Source organism: Erinaceus europaeus, chromosome 15 (genome assembly GCF_950295315.1).
Source record: "Erinaceus europaeus chromosome 15, mEriEur2.1, whole genome shotgun sequence".
NCBI lineage: Eukaryota > Metazoa > Chordata > Mammalia > Eulipotyphla > Erinaceidae > Erinaceus > Erinaceus europaeus.
This window is the reverse complement of record NC_080176.1, coordinates 37,390,337-37,407,703: the sequence shown is the minus strand read 5'-3', so window position 1 is coordinate 37,407,703 and position 17,367 is coordinate 37,390,337. Positions and strand designations below refer to the sequence as shown.

The following is a 17,367-nucleotide window of genomic DNA, read 5'->3' as shown; positions in this document are numbered from 1 at the left end:
GATGATTTCAATCACAGGCAGAAGTTGAAAAACAAGAACAGAAGGGAAAACACTAAGCAGAACTTGGACTGGAGTTGGCATATTGCACCAAAGTAAAAGACTCTGGGGTAGGTGTAAGGAGAGGGGGTTCAGCTCCTGGAACATGATGGCAGAAGAGGACTTAGAGGGGGTTGAATTATTATGTGGAAAACTGAGAAATGTTACACATATAAAGATTACGTATTTTTATTTATTTATTTATTTATTTATTCCCTTTTGTTGCCCTTGTTTTATTGTTGTAGTTATTGTTGATGTCATTGTTGTTGGATAGGACAGAGAGAAATGGAGAGAGGAGGGGAAGACAGAGAGGGGAAGAGAAAGATAGACACCTGCAGACCTGCTTCACCACATATGAAGCAACTCCCCTGCAGGTAGGGAGCTGGGGGCTCTTAACTGGGATCCTTAAGTTGCCAGTCCTTGCGCTTCGCACCACGTGGCTTAACCCACTGCACTACTGCCCAACTCCCTAAAGATTATATATTTTACTGTTGATTGTAAACCATTAATCCTCCCAATAAAGAAAAATAATAATAAAAGTCAGCTTTTGGGGCTGGTGGAATCGCTCACGGGGGAAAAATAAACAAGAATTAAGAAAAGGGGGAAAAATTTCCTCAAGCTAAAGAGCTAAAAATAATTAAATGAAAGTTACTTAGGTGTTTACCCAAGTAAAATGAAAACCTTCACTTGAATGTTGATGCTAGCTTTATTCATCTATAATCATCAAGATGGGAGGTAAGCCCAAGTGCAGAATGGTGCAGCAAATTGAGCTTCAGCCCCAAGCTGAAAACTGTCTGGCAGTGTTTTACCAAGGCTGAGTGGACTAATTGCATTCTTAGGTGCATACCCAACAGAAATGTTCGGTACAGCTGCCAAATGCTTACAGCATTCAAGTACTACCTGTAATAAGCAATAGGCAATAAAATGTCAGACTCTATTTTTGATGCTTGACTGATGACCCTTTCCAAGCCCCATCATTATCCTTTCTCCTTCTGCTCTGCACTTAGCTAAGCCAATAAGAAAGCCCAGGTGTTCATACCTGACACAGGAAAGAAGTTTAAACTTCATGTTTTGAATGAGAGAGAGAGAGACCTCATCCTAGATCGAACACTCTTAGCCTCAGCCTCAACAAAAACCAAGAGGTAGTTCTTTTTGATCAAGCTTGAGTGTGAGTCTGCTCTCCCCAGAAAGCCTCTTCATGACTGTCATAAGTCTTTTCAAACCTCAAAAAAACTACAATAGCAACAACAACAAGAAAAAGATTATCACCACCTTACAGATAAATCCTGTGACTCAGGATGGAAAAAACATTACTGAAAATCACACACTCATTCAATAGTAATATGGGGGCAAAACTCTATTGTCTGGATTTTAATTCATTTCCCTTTACTCCTCTAGGCTGCCTTCCCCATATGAAATCTCATTATATTTTCCTCCTCAGACAGTGTTCATTTCCTAACTGGGTATAATGAGAGCTGACAAACTAGCTCTAGGACTATAATGACAGAATGTCCTCAGAATAAAATTTTAAGTTCTGCAGTTCCATAGTTTACAGTGAAAAAAAAGGCATTCTCACACTATATTTCATCTTTGTGCTCTAGATGATTAATCAATACATAATTATGTATCAGGAATGTTCTACCTGTGCTTGTTTGGTGGAATTGGACACACACACACACACCTGAGTCACAGCAGTAATGCTATTTTAAAATTTTTTTTCAGATTATATTTATTTTTCATTGGATAGAGACAGCCAGAAATTGAGAGGGCAGGGAGAGAGGTAGAAAGACATCTGCAGCACTGCTTCACCACTTGTGAAGGTTTCCCCCTGCAGGTGGGGACTGAGGGCTTGAATCTGTGTCCTTGTGCACTGTAATGTGAGCTCTCAACCAGGTGAACCACCACCCAGGCCCCACAGCAGTAATTCTAAAAGTGCTTGCAATATAACTGTGGAGAATGATTAATTTTTAGAAATCCCTGAAGATATGAGAGATCAAAAGATACCACTATTTTACAACAACAACAACAACAAAAATCAAATGACTGAACAGAGCTGAAGGAAGGAGAGAGGAGGTCAGAGGTAGGATTATTGGGATGCGCCACGTCTGGGATCTGAATCCCTGCCAAGTTAGTTAAGGCACAGATTGCCTGAGCCTCACCTCCAAAGGTTCAGATTCAGCTTAAAATTTTGCATTTATAATATGCTCCCTGGTGATGCTGTTGCAGGGGAGGGGGGACAACACTGTGAGAACCACCAGTCCAGAAACACAACACTCAGGGGAGTCCTACCTGTGGAGCCTTCAAGGTGATTCCACTAACAACCCCTGCAGAAGGTGAAGGCCCCTGGCGCAGGGGAGGGGAATCCCCGCTACTCGGAACACTAAAAGTTAAGGCTCTTGCAGGCGTTTCAGGGGCCAGGGAGACACAGGTGGCACTGAAAGAAATATTATTGAATATTTAAAATAATAATGAAAAAAAAGAAAAGAAAGGGAAGAACACTGGACACATGACAATGTGAGCACCAGAAGGACCAAGGGTCAGGGATTTGCAGAACCATCAACTGTGGAGATCTTCTTCAAAGACACTCAGCATGGATGACTGCTCAATGGCATTCCAGACACTAGCCTAACACCATGAACTGAAAAAAGAAGCACATTTTAATTCTGAATGAAAAAGAATTTAAGTAGAAACTCAAAGCTTCCCTTTGTAGAACTAAGATTTACTGCTTAATGAGATCAATAAATTAAAAAAAAATTCACTCTTTAGGATAAATGCTGACATAAAGCTATATAAAGACAAAGACACACCATCTCTTTGGGGCTTAGCTAAATTTCATTGTCTTGGTGGTGTCTATTCCAGTCCTGAGTAGGTACACTAGATTCCATGATTGTGTCTCTATACTGGTTTTGAATCTACATCAAGACAACCTACCCATACTCCAATAAGCACTGGTCAACTAATATTCACAACATGGCTGTGAGGTGGGTCTTTTTTTTTTATCTATGTTTAAGATGAAGAGCCTCAGACAGTAATTAAATGACTCTTTGCAAGGGTCATTTAAAATAGAACTCAGTTATTACCCTGAAGGGTGGGACTTAACCATTTCCCTCAGATATTCCTATGTCATCACCTTGATATATGAAATTCTGGAAACTTTGCTGGGGTTAAGAGATTAAGCTGCTTTCTAAAAATGTTCTCATATCACCTTGGCCTCTGATCACTTCTAGATTGAAATCAAACCCTGCAGATGGGTCTGAATAGCAGTCTCACTCTGAGCACAAGCAAGGGAGAAAGGAAGGCAACAATTACCTTTGATTAACAAATTGTCCATGGATGGCAATGCATTTGACCTGAGGTCTCAAATATTCAGTTGAGAATTCTTCAATGGGTATGATACAAATCTGATGCTGTTGATAAAATAAAATGCATTACAGTGACCAGCAAACCAGAAGTCAAGCACACTCTTTAAAAAAGCTGTTGATCTATTAGAGGGGATGGGATATGGAACTTTGGTGGTGGGAATTGTGTGGAACTGCACCCCTCTTATCCCACAATCTTGTTGATCATTATTAAGTCACGAATAATAAAAAAAAAAGCTGTTGAATAGAATGATTGATTTAGAGTGGCTATAGTAGCTCAAACCAAGCAGAGCTCTGGTCTCTCTTTTTCTTTTTCTATTATTTAATGAATGGATTGTATCAAATATTTATTTTATTGCCGCTAGGGTTACTGCTGGTAATTGGCACCTATATGAGAAATCCACCACTTACATCAGTCTTTTTTTTTCTTTTACTTCACTTCTTTCTCTTTTTGATAGAGACAGAGAGAAAAGGGAGAGATAGGGAAGGAGAAAGAGAGACACATGTAGTACTACTTCACCATTCACAGAGCTCCACAGCCCCCTGCAGGTGGAGGCCAGGGGCTTGAATGGGTCTCTGTGAATGGTTACTTGTGTTCTCTACCAGGTGTGCCCACTCCCCATCCCCTAAGTAAATAAATTTTCAACAAAGAAATTTAAACAATTAATCCTAAGGTATTAAAATGATTATCCTTAAGTATTAAAAAAAATACACATAGGTAAAACTCAAGAAGTAGAATCAGAAAAAGATAATACAGAGAGAAACTTGGATGATGAGTGGGGTACCGCACCAAAGCTAGGAACTCTGGGGAAGGAATGGAAGAGGGGTTTGGAGGAGGGGGTTAGGGCTCTAGGTTAGGGGAGACAGTGTTTTGCAGATACCCATGATGCAAAGCCAGGAAATGAACCCCGTAGGTAGACAATTGTTCCATAAACCATTAACCTCCTAATAAGATGGGGTAGGAGTTAAGTTAAAAAATTACTGATTGGTGCATCCTATGGCAGCCATGGGGCACACATTCTCTTCTTGTTATACAGGATCCAGAGAAATTGTCTTTCAAATATTCATACAAAGAAGCAAAACCATGCAAAAATCTTGAAAACAATTCTTCCTGTTGTTTTTGTCACTTTTTTTTTTTAATCCAAGAACCCAGGCTCAAGTCTCAGATACAAGAGAGCAGCTGCATGGAGATGCATCATGAGCAGTGGGGTGCTGCTTCTGTGTCTCTCCTCTTTCTGTTTCTCTCTTCCTCTCTGTTTCTTACCCTCTATTGTAAAAGAAAAAGGAATTCAGCAGGAGCAGAACAATCTTGTAGTAGCAGACTCCCAGCAGTAACTCTGGTGGCAAAGAAAAAAAAACAAAGACAAAAAAAAAAAAAGCACCAACACATATTGACCAGGTATTTCCTGGGGTGTGATGAGTAGCAGGAAGTGGCTTCATACTTAGGTAATCTTAGACTCCATGAGAAATGTTAAGATTCTGATCATCCCTTCCTAGGTAAAGCCCTATTCCCCCTCTCTCTCTCTCTCTCTCTCTCTCTGAATTGCTGATATTTAAGTTATACCATCAAAAAGGTGAGCCAAATTTAGCATTTTAACTTTGTGGATGTTTATGTCAGGCCACTTCACTTCTACAAGAGAACCACATCAGTACTTGTGTTCACTGACCAAAAGAAATCCAAAGAGAACTTTTGATGTTATAACAAATGTTGGAAAGAGGGAACAGTGCTTCCCACTTGTCTTAGCAGCTATTATGGAGATGGCATATGTCCTGAATGAGTGATCCCCCTAACCACTTGGTGCAGTTTTTCACATCATTACTGCTTTCACTGTACATTAGTATTATTCGGAATTTAAGTGTTATTTGACATAACTTGGTTGGCAATTTGGGAGGTCTAGAAATATCCCCAAATACCTTAAGTAATTATTAATGGCTTCTTTCCTTTATAATATTACAGCTAATTAAAACTCTAGGAATAATCTACCCCAGACAGTAAAGGAAACCTATATGTTTAATTAACTGAATAAGACTCTTTTTGAAATAAAGCAACAACAGTCTGAAAAGTAAAAACAAGCCACTACAGCCTTTAACCTTCTGGGGAAATCTGAATAAGTTAGTAGACATAATAAACTAGTAAACTAACAGGAAATATAAACAGTACTATGTTATTTCTCTTTTTTGTTTTTCTATTTTATTTCATAGGATAGAGCGAAATTAGGAGGGTAAGGGGAACGAGAGAGAGGGAGAGAAAAAAACTAGATGCCTGTAGCACTGCTTCACTGTTCATGAAGCATCACCCCTGTGGGTAGGGAGTGGAGAACTCAAACCCAGGTTCTTGGGCATGGTGGTGTGTGCACTCAACAGCAAGGACCACCACTCGACCTCCATATGTTATTTCTCTATGTCAGTAGTAATAACAAACTAGAAAACAGAATGATAAAAGTCTTAACTCATAATAGTAACAATGAATAAAAAATGAATTAAACAAAGTTTTTGTGAGATTTTTTCAAATGTGATTGCTAAAACTTGGGGCCAGGTGGTGGCGCATCTGATTGAGTGCACATGTTACAATGTCCAAGGACCCAGGTTCAAGTCCCCACCTGTAGGGGTAAAGCTTTGCAAGTGGTGAAACAGTGCTGCAGTCTCCCTCTTCCCCTCCCCCCTCTCAATTTCTGGTTGTTTCTATCCAATAAATAAAATAAAGGTAATAAAAATTTTAATTTGTTGTACATTATAAAATGGGTCAAATAAATTAATAAGTCAGATTTATAGATGGAAAGAATAAACAGAAAAATCCACAGTTTTTCACAGGTTAATTTTTTTAGATAAAATCCAAACCCAGACAAAATTTCATAATTTTTTTTTGCAGTGCAGTACTGCAGAAGAAATTCAGGACTCTGTGCATTTGTGATATTGCTAAGTAGCCTCCTGAACCAAATGTTTATCTTACTTTAGAGAGAAGGTGGTAGAGAGAGGAGAGATACCTCAACACCTCTCACCATCCATGGAGTTTACAGTGCTCCTATATGGGCCAGGGCTTCAACCCAGAGTCTCAAGTGTGGTAAGGCATATCCTGCACTATGTGGGTTAGCATCCAACTCCAATAAGCATCTTCCTTGTATGAGAGAGAGAACCAATGCTCTGTCATTTATGATGCTTTGTTTGTTTGCTTTTATGTAGTTTAGGACATCAAGTCCAGGACCTCATGCAAACCACGCAGTCTATCATTGAGTCATCTCCCCAGCCCCAATAAGTCTTTAAAACAATAGATATCAATAAAATGCTTCTAAAATTAAACAGGCAAAACAGAAACCTACCAGGAGGAATCGGGCCATATGCACTTTGAGCCGAATGTTTGCATCTCCCAGCAGCTCAAACACGGCCTTGCGACTCTGGCCATCAGTCACAAGGCTCCTGCACAGGACGCTGCAAAAGGGAACAGTGTCTTAGCCCAGCAGCCCTGGGTTCCCTGAATCTCTGCCTCTCTGTGGGGTGGCTGACTGCCCTCTTCTATTCATCACCAAATGAACAACAATACAGTTACTGTATGATGAGGCAGCCCATGCTCTCTGAAGGAAAAGGCATCTTCCTGAGGTAGTCTGAGTGGCCCCTCTCTGAGCTAGAGGCCTCTCCATCTGGCTCTATGGAATACTTAGTCACTGCCAGACTCTGTAATGTCTGATCTCTATGACTCAACCTTTTGAGAAACTAATCAAAAGTGCAGTTAAAGTTGCCCACTGGCTGTGTAGTGACAGTCTCATACTGGCAGTCTCTGCTGCCTCATATCAGTCCTGAGAGACCCAAAATTTCCCTTTGGGAAGTCATTCTGTTCCTTCACACTCTTCCTTCCTCACCACTAACAGAAGTATTCCTGCCCTCTATCCAATCTGTGAAATATAGATTTCAGGAGCATTCACATGGTCAGAATTCCACACCACTCTTAATCTCTTACTTTTTAAGGGGTTTTTGTTTGTTTTTAGGGAAGTCTCTGATTTCATATTCTGTACAAACTTTCCTGATACAAACATAATTTGAAGAGAAATGCTAAAACAAAATGACCACTTCTCAGGAATATTTGAAATGATGTTTGTGGTAACACTTTTACAAGGATTAAGAAGCAAGCAAAAGTATAAAACAGAGCCACACACAGTTTGTGGCATATATCAGAAATCCAGCAAACATATTTTCACTTAGACATAGAGTATCCCTATCTATTAAATTCTACTAAGAACAAATAAATGGATTGGTTTAAACATTAATGATAGCCTCTCTTATGTAGGAAAAATAAGGTTTCTCACAGCACTGTTTTCAAAACTGGTATTCCTATTAGCACCACTACCTTCCTGCTAGGATACTGGCTTTTAATATCAGACTTAGAAGTCCCTTGAGAGGATCTGGGAAAGGTTCAAGCTTTACAAGGCGAAGTTGCAGGATGAAAGGGCCTATCATTTAAAGTAAATTTTTTTAACGGGTTAAATATTTTCAATAGCACCTTTTTTTTTTTTACTTCAATACTTATAGCCTATTTGCTTTCACTTATCCACATGGCAGGCAAAATAGAGAAAAAGAAAATACATAAGTGAGAACAAATATCGTAAGGCTTTCTTGAGAACAGTTATCTCACAAGGAAAGTAATTCCTAGTTTAATGCAATGCTGACATGGATTTCAATGAAAGAGACCATCAAGGAAGAACTTCTGTGCTATCATAGCCAGAGCTAAAAAGACCTGCAGAATATCATGCAGTTCTCACCCAGAGCACCACTCAGACAAAGGTCATGAAACAATGTTTATGGAGTCCTCAGAAGGCATCCTTTCTATGCTTAGTCTTAAAGTTTCTCCTGTTGGGCATGGATGGTATCCACCTTTTCTTAGGTAATTCAGTCATCTGGATCCTTAGGGAAGTTTGCCCTGGTCCCCCCTAGCCACTTTACCTCACAGCCTGAGGAGCAGAGCTCCAATCATATCATCTGGAATGTGGGGGAATCAGAGGGCTGACCTGGAGGGAGGGCTAGGACAGACAGGGTGTGGTGTGGCAAAGCCTTGTGGCCAGTGTTAACTCAGGTGGCATAGTGACCCACCCATCCAGGAGTGTGCATTCCAGTGGTTGGTGATGTCACCTACAGATAAAAGTAGCATTTCCTGAAAATGACAATATTACAAGGAATTTTTTTGCCCATCTGGTGTTCCTAATAAAAATCCAAATACAGTCACAGGTTCGGAGGGTAGAGTAGTGGTACACCCCAATAAAGCACACATATCACTATGTACAAGGATGGGGGCTCAAACCCCTACTCCCCACTTGCAGGGAAGAAGCTTCACAAGCAGTGAAACAGTGCTGCTGGTGTATCTTTTTCTCTCCCTCTCTACTCTGCTCTCAATTTCTCTCTATTTTAAAAACTAACAGAAAATGCAATCACATTTTTTTAGTATTAGAGCAGGGGAGATAGCATAATGGGAGGTAGCAAAGAGAATGTCATCCTTGGGCCTCCAAAGTCCCAGGTTCAGTCCTTCACACCATTATAAACCAGTGCTGAGCATCACTCTGGTAAATAAAAATAATAAATAATAAATACTTTTAGCATCACCTCAGAGACAAAGTCTGATTCAAATTAAAAATATATTTTAATGACAACTTCATGACTTCTTGAGATTTAGCATTGCTGAGAAAAGGATATTACTTATTTCATTGTATAATCTAAAATTTTCTACTCTAAGCTACTAAGATTTTCACAAGATTATCTTATTTGCAGAACAGGAAAAATGTCCAACTACCACAAGGACTGGCATAAGGATCCCAGTTCAAGCCCCTGGCTCCCCACCTGCAGGGGGGTCGCTTCACAAGTGGTGAAGTAGATCTACAGGTGTCTGTCTTTCTCTTGCCCTCTCTGTCTTCCCCTCCTCTCTCCATTTCTCTCTGTCCTAGCCAACAATGACGACATCAATGACAACAACAACAACTACAACAATAAAAAATAACAAAGGCAACAAATAACAACAAAAGGGAAAACAAAAAAATTGTCCAACTAACTCAGACCATCATAGGTCTGACAAAAAGCAATATGAAAATAAAGATAATAAAATGCTCAAGGCCTTGACTGAAACAGTGGTTGGGTTCATTGCAATTCTTCACCTGCTCTGACTTTCAAAGGGCTCTGACTTTCTGTGCCATTTATTACAAAATTGATTTCATGTGGAAATACCCCTTTCACTGATTCCATACTTAAATCATATTCTTATCATCTTAACAGTCATGAGATAATTTTACTAAAACATTTTTTTAATTTTTTATTAGTGACTTAATATTGATTTACAGAACTCTGTGAGGATTGGGACATAATAGTCCCACACCAATCCCACCAGCAGAGTTCTGTGTCCCATTCCCTCCACTGGAAACATCAGTAGTTTTCCCAAGGTCACAGGTATGGGTTGACTATTATTTCTTTTTCTTATATTTATTTATTTTACCTTTTCTTGCCCTTGTTGTTTTTATTTTATTGTTGTTATAGTTACAATTGTTTTTGTTATTGATGTCATCGTTGTTAGATATGACAGAAGTGGAGAGAGGAGGGGAAGACAGAGAGGGGGCAAGAAAGACAGACACCTGCAGACCTGCTTCACTGCTTGTGAGGCAACCCCCACCCCTGCAGGTGGGGAGCCAGAGGCTCGAACTGGAATCCTTATGCCAGTCCTTGGGCTTCATACCACGTGCACTTGACCCACTGAGCTACCTTCCCCGACTCCCTGACTATTATTTCTATAACTATCTATCTATATTCAAATATATTTACCTATTTTTCTGTGGTCCTGCCTTCTCTTTCTAAGTCACACCTCCACCTACTACTACTTCGAGTGTCCTTTCTTTTTTCTTCTTCTCTCTCCAGGTCCTGATGAAACTGGAGTTCAGAGCCCTCTAGTCATCTTTCCCTAATATTTCTCCCCCTCCAGGATTATGGATCAAAACTCTTTATGGAGTGCATAAGGTGGGAATTCTGGCTTCTGTAATTGCTTCTCTGATGAATACAGACATTGGTAGGTCAATCCATATGCCCAGCCTGATAAAATGATCTTTAATAAACCCTTCCCAGAACTTTTGGAAGAGGTGGACTTTTTCTGGGTGAATTTTAAAATCTCTTGTCAAGTTATTTTTCACCAGATAAGCATCAATCATTAATTTCAAAAGTGTGTCTCAAAGGCAGATATTCACCTCTAGCATTACTAACAAGTCTTCTTCCTGATGCCACACAGAGTTCGAGCTGAGAACACTGAATTCACTGCACTACTCAGAAATGACAAAAAATACAAATGAAAAAATGTGTTGCTTCATGTGGATCAGAGTCAAAATAGTAAGTAGAACAGAGAATGCTGTAAGTAGTACAGAGAATGCTGGAGAATGCAGCATTTTCTTTCTTTTTTTTGTTTTAAATAAATTATTTATTCATTCCCTTTTATTACCCTTGTTGTTTTTTATTGTTGTAGTTATTGTTGTTGTTGTTGGATAGGACAGAGAAAAATGGAGAGAGGAGGGGAAGACAGAGAGGGGGAGAGAAAGATAGACACCTGCAGACCTGCTTCACCACTTGTGAAGTGACTCCCCTGCAGGTGGGGAGCTGGGGGCTCGAACCGGGATCCTTACACTGGTCCTTGAGATTTTGTGCCACTTGCATTTGACCCGCTGTGCTACCATTCAAATCCCAGCATTTTCTTTTTTAAATATAGTTGTTCATTGTTCTTTTCTTTGATAGGACAAAGAGAAATTGAGAGAAGTGGGGAGTAACACATGTGCTCAGTCAGGTGTGCCACCACCCAGCCCTAAAATGCAACATCTTCAAGATTGGAGATGGGGAAGCCTACCAGGAGTCCACACTAGAGTAACACTGGATGGCACAACAAGTCACCCGCTTGTTTTTAAAATTAGTCTCAAAGCAGAAACGATGTTCCACACCAGATGAAAACCCAGCTTCCTAAGGCAGTCTTCCTGGCAGTTCAATGGCAGAGGAACCCCCGGGGTCAGGACTGGTCACCTGTATTTGCAGCTGTAGACATCCACCTGGCCTGCCACGACAGAGTCAGGGCTCTCCACATCCACATCCACCACACTCAGCTTCTCTGCCTCACTGACATATTCAACCATGACCACATAGCGGCCCACCTGTGGGGCCCACAGCTGCAGGTGTAGCTCCACCTGTCAGAAAGCCGAGCAAACAAGATATCATGAAGACATAAATCATACTTGGTGCATTTACACAGACAATAGTGACAACTCTGTTTAGCAGACACCTGGAAATAGTTGTATAGGTCATGATAGTAAGAAATGTGATCCACACAGACATGATGGGCCTAGACCTCTAAAAGATCCCTCTTTCCACTGTCACTGGTTATCTCTAACAGGAATAACATAGCGGACCCTTCTGTGGGCACTTATAGGACTTTGCCCTCAGTGTGGATCAACAATGGTAAGGACAGACCCATTCTCCAAAGGGAGGTTGGGCAAAATACTCTACCTACTACCTGAGAACTCATGAAATGAGTGCAGCCTGGAATGTTCCTAACCATGACCACAGAATGCAAGCACAGACCTACAGGGATGCAGAGGTTACATAGGCTCCTGCGATGAATATGGGCCCCAGATGAAATCAATAGGGCTTACTGTTAACAATATTTATATACTTTCCCCATATTTGGGAGCTACTTTCTTCCCTAACTTAGCTTTCTAGTCTTTTTCCAACTATGACACTATCTCCCCAGAAAAATACCTTGAGTTCATTCGCATATAAGCTGTCAGACTCAGGCAAAATCTAGTAAAGTCATGGGCCCCTTGTAATATACCTAAAATAGACTTACTAGCTTTTTCCAAAATGGAGGCCCCAAATCTCATGTGCAATATTCTTGCCTTTAGGTTCATTATTAGTCAACAATTTGTTCTGCTTAATATCTTAACTCTTTTTCAGCCACCAGGTTCCAGATGCTACCATGATGCCAACCTGATTTCCTTGGGCAGACAATGTGTCCTGGAGCCCCACCTCCCCAGAACCCACTAGGGAAAGAGAGAGACAGGCTGGGATTATGGATTGACCTGCCAATGCCCATTTTCAGCAGAGAAGCAATTACAGAAGCCAGGCCTTCCACCTTCTGCATCCCATAATGTCCCAGAGTCCATACTCCCAGAAGGATAAAGAATAGGAAAACTATCAGGGGAGGGGATGGGATACAAAGTTCTGGTGGTAGAAATTGTGTTAATTTGTACACTTTTTATCCTTTGGTCTTGTCAATATTTCCATTCTATGAAAAAGAGAGAAGGAAAGAAAGAAGAGAAAAGAAAAGAAATGAAAAGGGAAAAGGAAATAAAAGAAAAGAGGAGAAGAAAGAAGAAAAGAATAGAAAAGGAAAGAAAAGAAAAGAAAAGAAAAGAAAAGAAAAGAAAAGAAAAGAAAAGAAAAGAAAAGAAAAGAAAAAAAGAAATGTGGTCCAACAGGTAGGGATGTCAGACTGAAAAAACACTTTGCTGCAGCCAGGAAATGGCTCAGCTGGTAGAGCACAGAACTTGCATGCCTGGGGCTTCTCTGTTCAATCCCACATGTCATATTTATTGGAGTAATTCTCTAGCATCCTCTTTCTCATATGAAATAACATTTTAAAAAGATATCTGATAAAGTAAGATGCACTTGAAAAGAAACTTGAGGGGGCTGGTCAGTAGCGCAGTGGGTTAAGCACACATGGCGCAAAGCACAAGGACCAGCGTAAGGATCTGATTGGAGCCCCCGGCTCCCCACCTGCAGGGGTCTCTTCACAGGCAGTGAAGCAGGTCAGCAGGTGTCTATCTTTCTCTCCTCCTCTCTGTCTTCCCCTCCTCTCTCCATTTCTCTCTGTCCTAGCCAATAACAACAATAATAATAACAACAACAATAAACAACCAGGGCAACAAAAGGGAAAAAATAGTCTCCAGGAGCAGTGGATTTGTAGTGCAGGCACTAAGTCCCATCAATAACCCTGGAAGGAAGGAAGGAAAGAAAGAAAGAAAGAAAGAAAGAAAGAAAGAAAGAAAGAAAGAAAGAAAGAAAGAAAAAAAGAAGAAAGAAAGAAAGAAGAAACTTGAGATTCAGACAACATATAATTATTGATCATCTGGAATGCAGACTAAATGGGACATCTTGTATTTTTGTGTTACTATAAAAATGAAATTGCTGGGTCAAAGTGTTTGGGAATATTTGATGCATTAGTCAATATTTGAACTATACTTGTCATAATTTTAACCCACTTCAGCCCATAAGTGCAGATTCAGTCACGCTCTATCACATTTAATTAAACCCCTTTCTTTCTGGAAATCTGCATATACTAGTCCTTCTGTACCTAGCTCTGAACCACACAACTGCTATTTTACACAGTGACTTTTCTACCACTTAAATATAAAAACAGTTTCTTCAGGGGAAATTGTGGGTTTTCCACTCTGTGTTATAGAGTGAAATACGGTGCTGCCATCGATCCACAAGGATTGGTGATTATCAGTGTTTCTCCCCCGAGCATCTCCAGACAAGGGCTTATTGGTCTTCCATTACCTGCTCCACAGAACATACAAAGTCAATGATATATTGGGTCTTCTCCCAGAAGTTATTTTGTCTGCCAGTTCTATTCAGCATTATATTATGACTTTCTATTACTTTTTTCACTGTGAGCCCTAGGGGTTGATTTTTGAAAGACTTGCTGGAAGGGTTTTTTTTTAAAAATATATATATAATTGATGATAAAAGTACTGATGGGTTTTGAGAAACTCAGATAAAGGATATAAAATATGCCAAGCAAACTCTATAGTTTGCTGTTTGTTGTGAGTTATTTATCCTTAGAGAAGAAACTATAATGAAACCAGTGTCAATCTGGAGGGATGTTTCTCTAGTTTTATAGCACAGAAGTGCCCTCACCTCATTATCAGTCTGCCCAAGTAAGGACTGAAAACTGGCTTGTTGGATCTATTGCTTATATAAAGCTAAAAGAGAGAACTATTAAGGTTGATGTACACTTGTATAGAAGAGTGTACATATATTCATATGTGACCATGTGAATGAGATGGGGGAATACATACACAATATGTGTAAGGAATGATACAGTAGACTTAAAATCAAAATGTAGAGGAAGTCAGGTCATTTGGTTCTTCCTTAGGCATATCTAGGTTGTCACAAAAGTATGGTTGGGTTTTTAAATAAAAATACTCATAAAATAAAAAATGAAGACTAAAGAATTATCTTTTAAATCCTATAACTACTACCCTAAAGTGTGGTTTGAGAAAAGGTACATATCTAAATATTTAGGGAGAGGAAATACTATAGGTGCTTTCATTCTGTAAACTTAATCCCCCTAATGAATATGCATTTTAAAAGGTGGGAAATAATTTTTACTTTAAAAAAAAGTAAAGAATGGAAATATTGTGGAGGTATATTTAGTTTAGGGTCTCCTTGAAGTGTTGTTTTATGTTTTCTTATTGTTACTTTTCACACACAGCACTTCTAATGAAAGTCTTAAACTACTGGTTTGTCAGAAAAGTCATGACATATTTTCTTCTGTTTTTCTATGTAAGAATGCATTATGACTTCTCCAACAGACCAGTAACATAGGCTTACATTGTAGTGAGACTCAAAGAACTCTTGGAAGAAAAGCATTGCCAAGACTTGTGGTGACCTGTCCTCCAAGTCATGAGGGAGTGTCTTGGGGTGCAGCATTTCCAGATTCTGAGTTCAAGGAATTCGACTATTGTAATTGCTTAGCTCAGGGGCTGAAGAGTCAGTGAGGATGGTTTATCCTTTTAGGGTAAGTTGTGTGTTTTCTGGAGGCCATTTAGAGAGTGATCTTGGAGGTAGGAAAGAACACCCTTTTAAATCAAGGGAATAAAACAATATTCTGCTGCTACCCATGTTCCCGGGCACATCTAGAAAGTGCTAGAAGACTAACCTCATCATAGTTCCACATGGTGGCCACTCAGCCCCAGACTGAACCAGTGAACTCAGTACACCTTAAATTAACATCTCTGTGAAACGTCCAGGTTCCCCTGAATTTGAGAAGCAACTGTGGCCAACGGCTTTCAATAGACAACGAAGAGGAGGTAGTAAAAGCATCGACAGTAAATAAAAGCCTGTCTCACCTCTCTCCCACTGAGGTCCACCATGACTGGGTGTGCTGGGGTGGGCTGCCTCACTGTCAAGGGTCTTGGCTCCCCATCAATCAGGACATGTCTGGCTTCACATGCCAGGGTACAGGAGAATCCAGTCACTGGCAAGTGCTGGTAAAGCAAGCAACTTCAACAACAAAATATAACAGTTACAACTGAGAACAGAAAATAATATCCTGGCTTACCCTAGGGGACTCTTAACTCGTTCGTTCATTCATTCATTCATTCATTCACTTACTCATTTGTCTATCATTTCCTTCAATAAACTTCTACTGTATGTCTACTACTCAGGGAAGTGGGTGGCAAACTTTTGTCTGCAAAAGCAATGGAAGCAACAAAGATTCTATTTTAAGCATTTCCTCTTGCCAGGTGCATTACCATGAGAGTATTTCCTAGGCATGCACCAACATTTCTCCGTGCTAGAAGCGGGGAGTCACTCTTAATCACCGGCTACAGCCTGTAAAGTGCTTTGTGGTTCTTATGTAGAGGACATCCAGAAAAAAAAATCACAATTAATAATGCTCTGGAGCATCTGGCTACACTTGTGACCCTGTAGCATAATCAGAATCCTAGCACCAAAGGCTCCTGATATACTATGTATGCTTAACCTGGTGCGCCACCACTGGCCCCTACAGGCTCCTAACAGTAGTGAACCTGTTGCCCATACTAACTTCTCTCCATGACTTCCTGTGTCCACACATGGCTCTGTGACTGGAAGCTGCAGTGAGGGTGCTTCGTAATAGTCCCTGGGGAGTAGTACCAGATAGTCCTAGTAAAGAAAGAACAAAAATATGGTTACTCATTTTTGAAAGCAGCCCTGCTTTAAGTAATAAATTAATCAGAGGTACTAGACAAGTTTTTAAAAAAGCCCAGCAGTTATAGTCTCCATACCAACTGCATTGTGAGCCCAGACTCACCAGAACTCACAGCCACTCACCACCGGTGTTTCAGTAAGTGCTTTGGTGTGAACTATCTTATTACCAGATCTCAAGGAGGATTTTACTGCTTCTTCTAGGTTGTTTGTCAATTAAAATGAACAAATATAATAATAAGCGGTCAATTTTATTGACAGCTGACTTTAAAAAGGCACCTCTGAAATCCAGGATGCCTTCAACACTTCGGAACACTGAATTGTAAGCCATGCAGTAGTGATTCTTATTCTTAAATAAAAACAACTCTTGCCTGGCCTGGTAGAAAAAAAAATAACGCTTTCTAATTCTGGTGAATCATAGTCTGAGATTGGCCTGCTGCCTGTCCTGGGGCATGAGAGAAAGAACATGTTCCAGTGAGTGTGCCAAGTGTGAAGCCCACAACAGACATTCAGCCAAGCAGCTCTTAAGGAAAGCAGAGCTGTAGACTGGTGATGTGCTGATGACTGACAGACTGAAGCAACCCTGATACCCCCACCTCTCTATAAAGCAAAGGAGGGAGGAATGTTTGCCACAGGAATAAAGAGACTAACACACAAACTATAAGGCTTTTCCTCTCTATAGAGCCCTTACTCTATCTACAATGAAGAAGAGGAGAGATGGGGGAGGGGAGGAAGAGATAGGGGTCCATAGGGACTCAGTGGTCTACTACACTGGTCTTTCTCTTAGAAGAGTCCTAATCATTAAGTGGTTAGTTGTTCTATTAGTAGTTTTCTTTAAATATGGACCATACCTCCTCATTACTTCATGGCCTCATAGGCCCCAAGATAGCGGAGGTAGACCCAAGTGGTTGGTAAAATATTTTTAGAGAAAATTGAATAATCACATGGAGTCATACATATGAATTAGCACACAATCCCTCTAAGTAAATGTTATTAAATATCTTCC

At 40.2% G+C, this 17,367-nt stretch overlaps 1 protein-coding gene across 1 annotated transcript in view; it reads right to left on the bottom strand.

Annotated features, from left to right (window-relative positions):
- LAMA3 (laminin subunit alpha 3) overlaps positions 1–17,367 on the bottom strand; it is a 266,943-nt gene that overhangs the window by 68,379 nt on the left and 181,197 nt on the right. Inside the window, exons 22-27 of the mRNA XM_060174081.1 lie at positions 16,222–16,319; positions 15,524–15,677; positions 11,418–11,578; positions 6,713–6,821; positions 3,346–3,443; positions 2,326–2,470 (exon numbers count right to left, since the gene is read on the bottom strand). Coding sequence (XP_060030064.1) covers positions 2,326–2,470; positions 3,346–3,443; positions 6,713–6,821; positions 11,418–11,578; positions 15,524–15,677; positions 16,222–16,319 — 765 coding nt within the window. The remainder of the gene's footprint in view (positions 1–2,325; positions 2,471–3,345; positions 3,444–6,712; positions 6,822–11,417; positions 11,579–15,523; positions 15,678–16,221; positions 16,320–17,367) is intronic.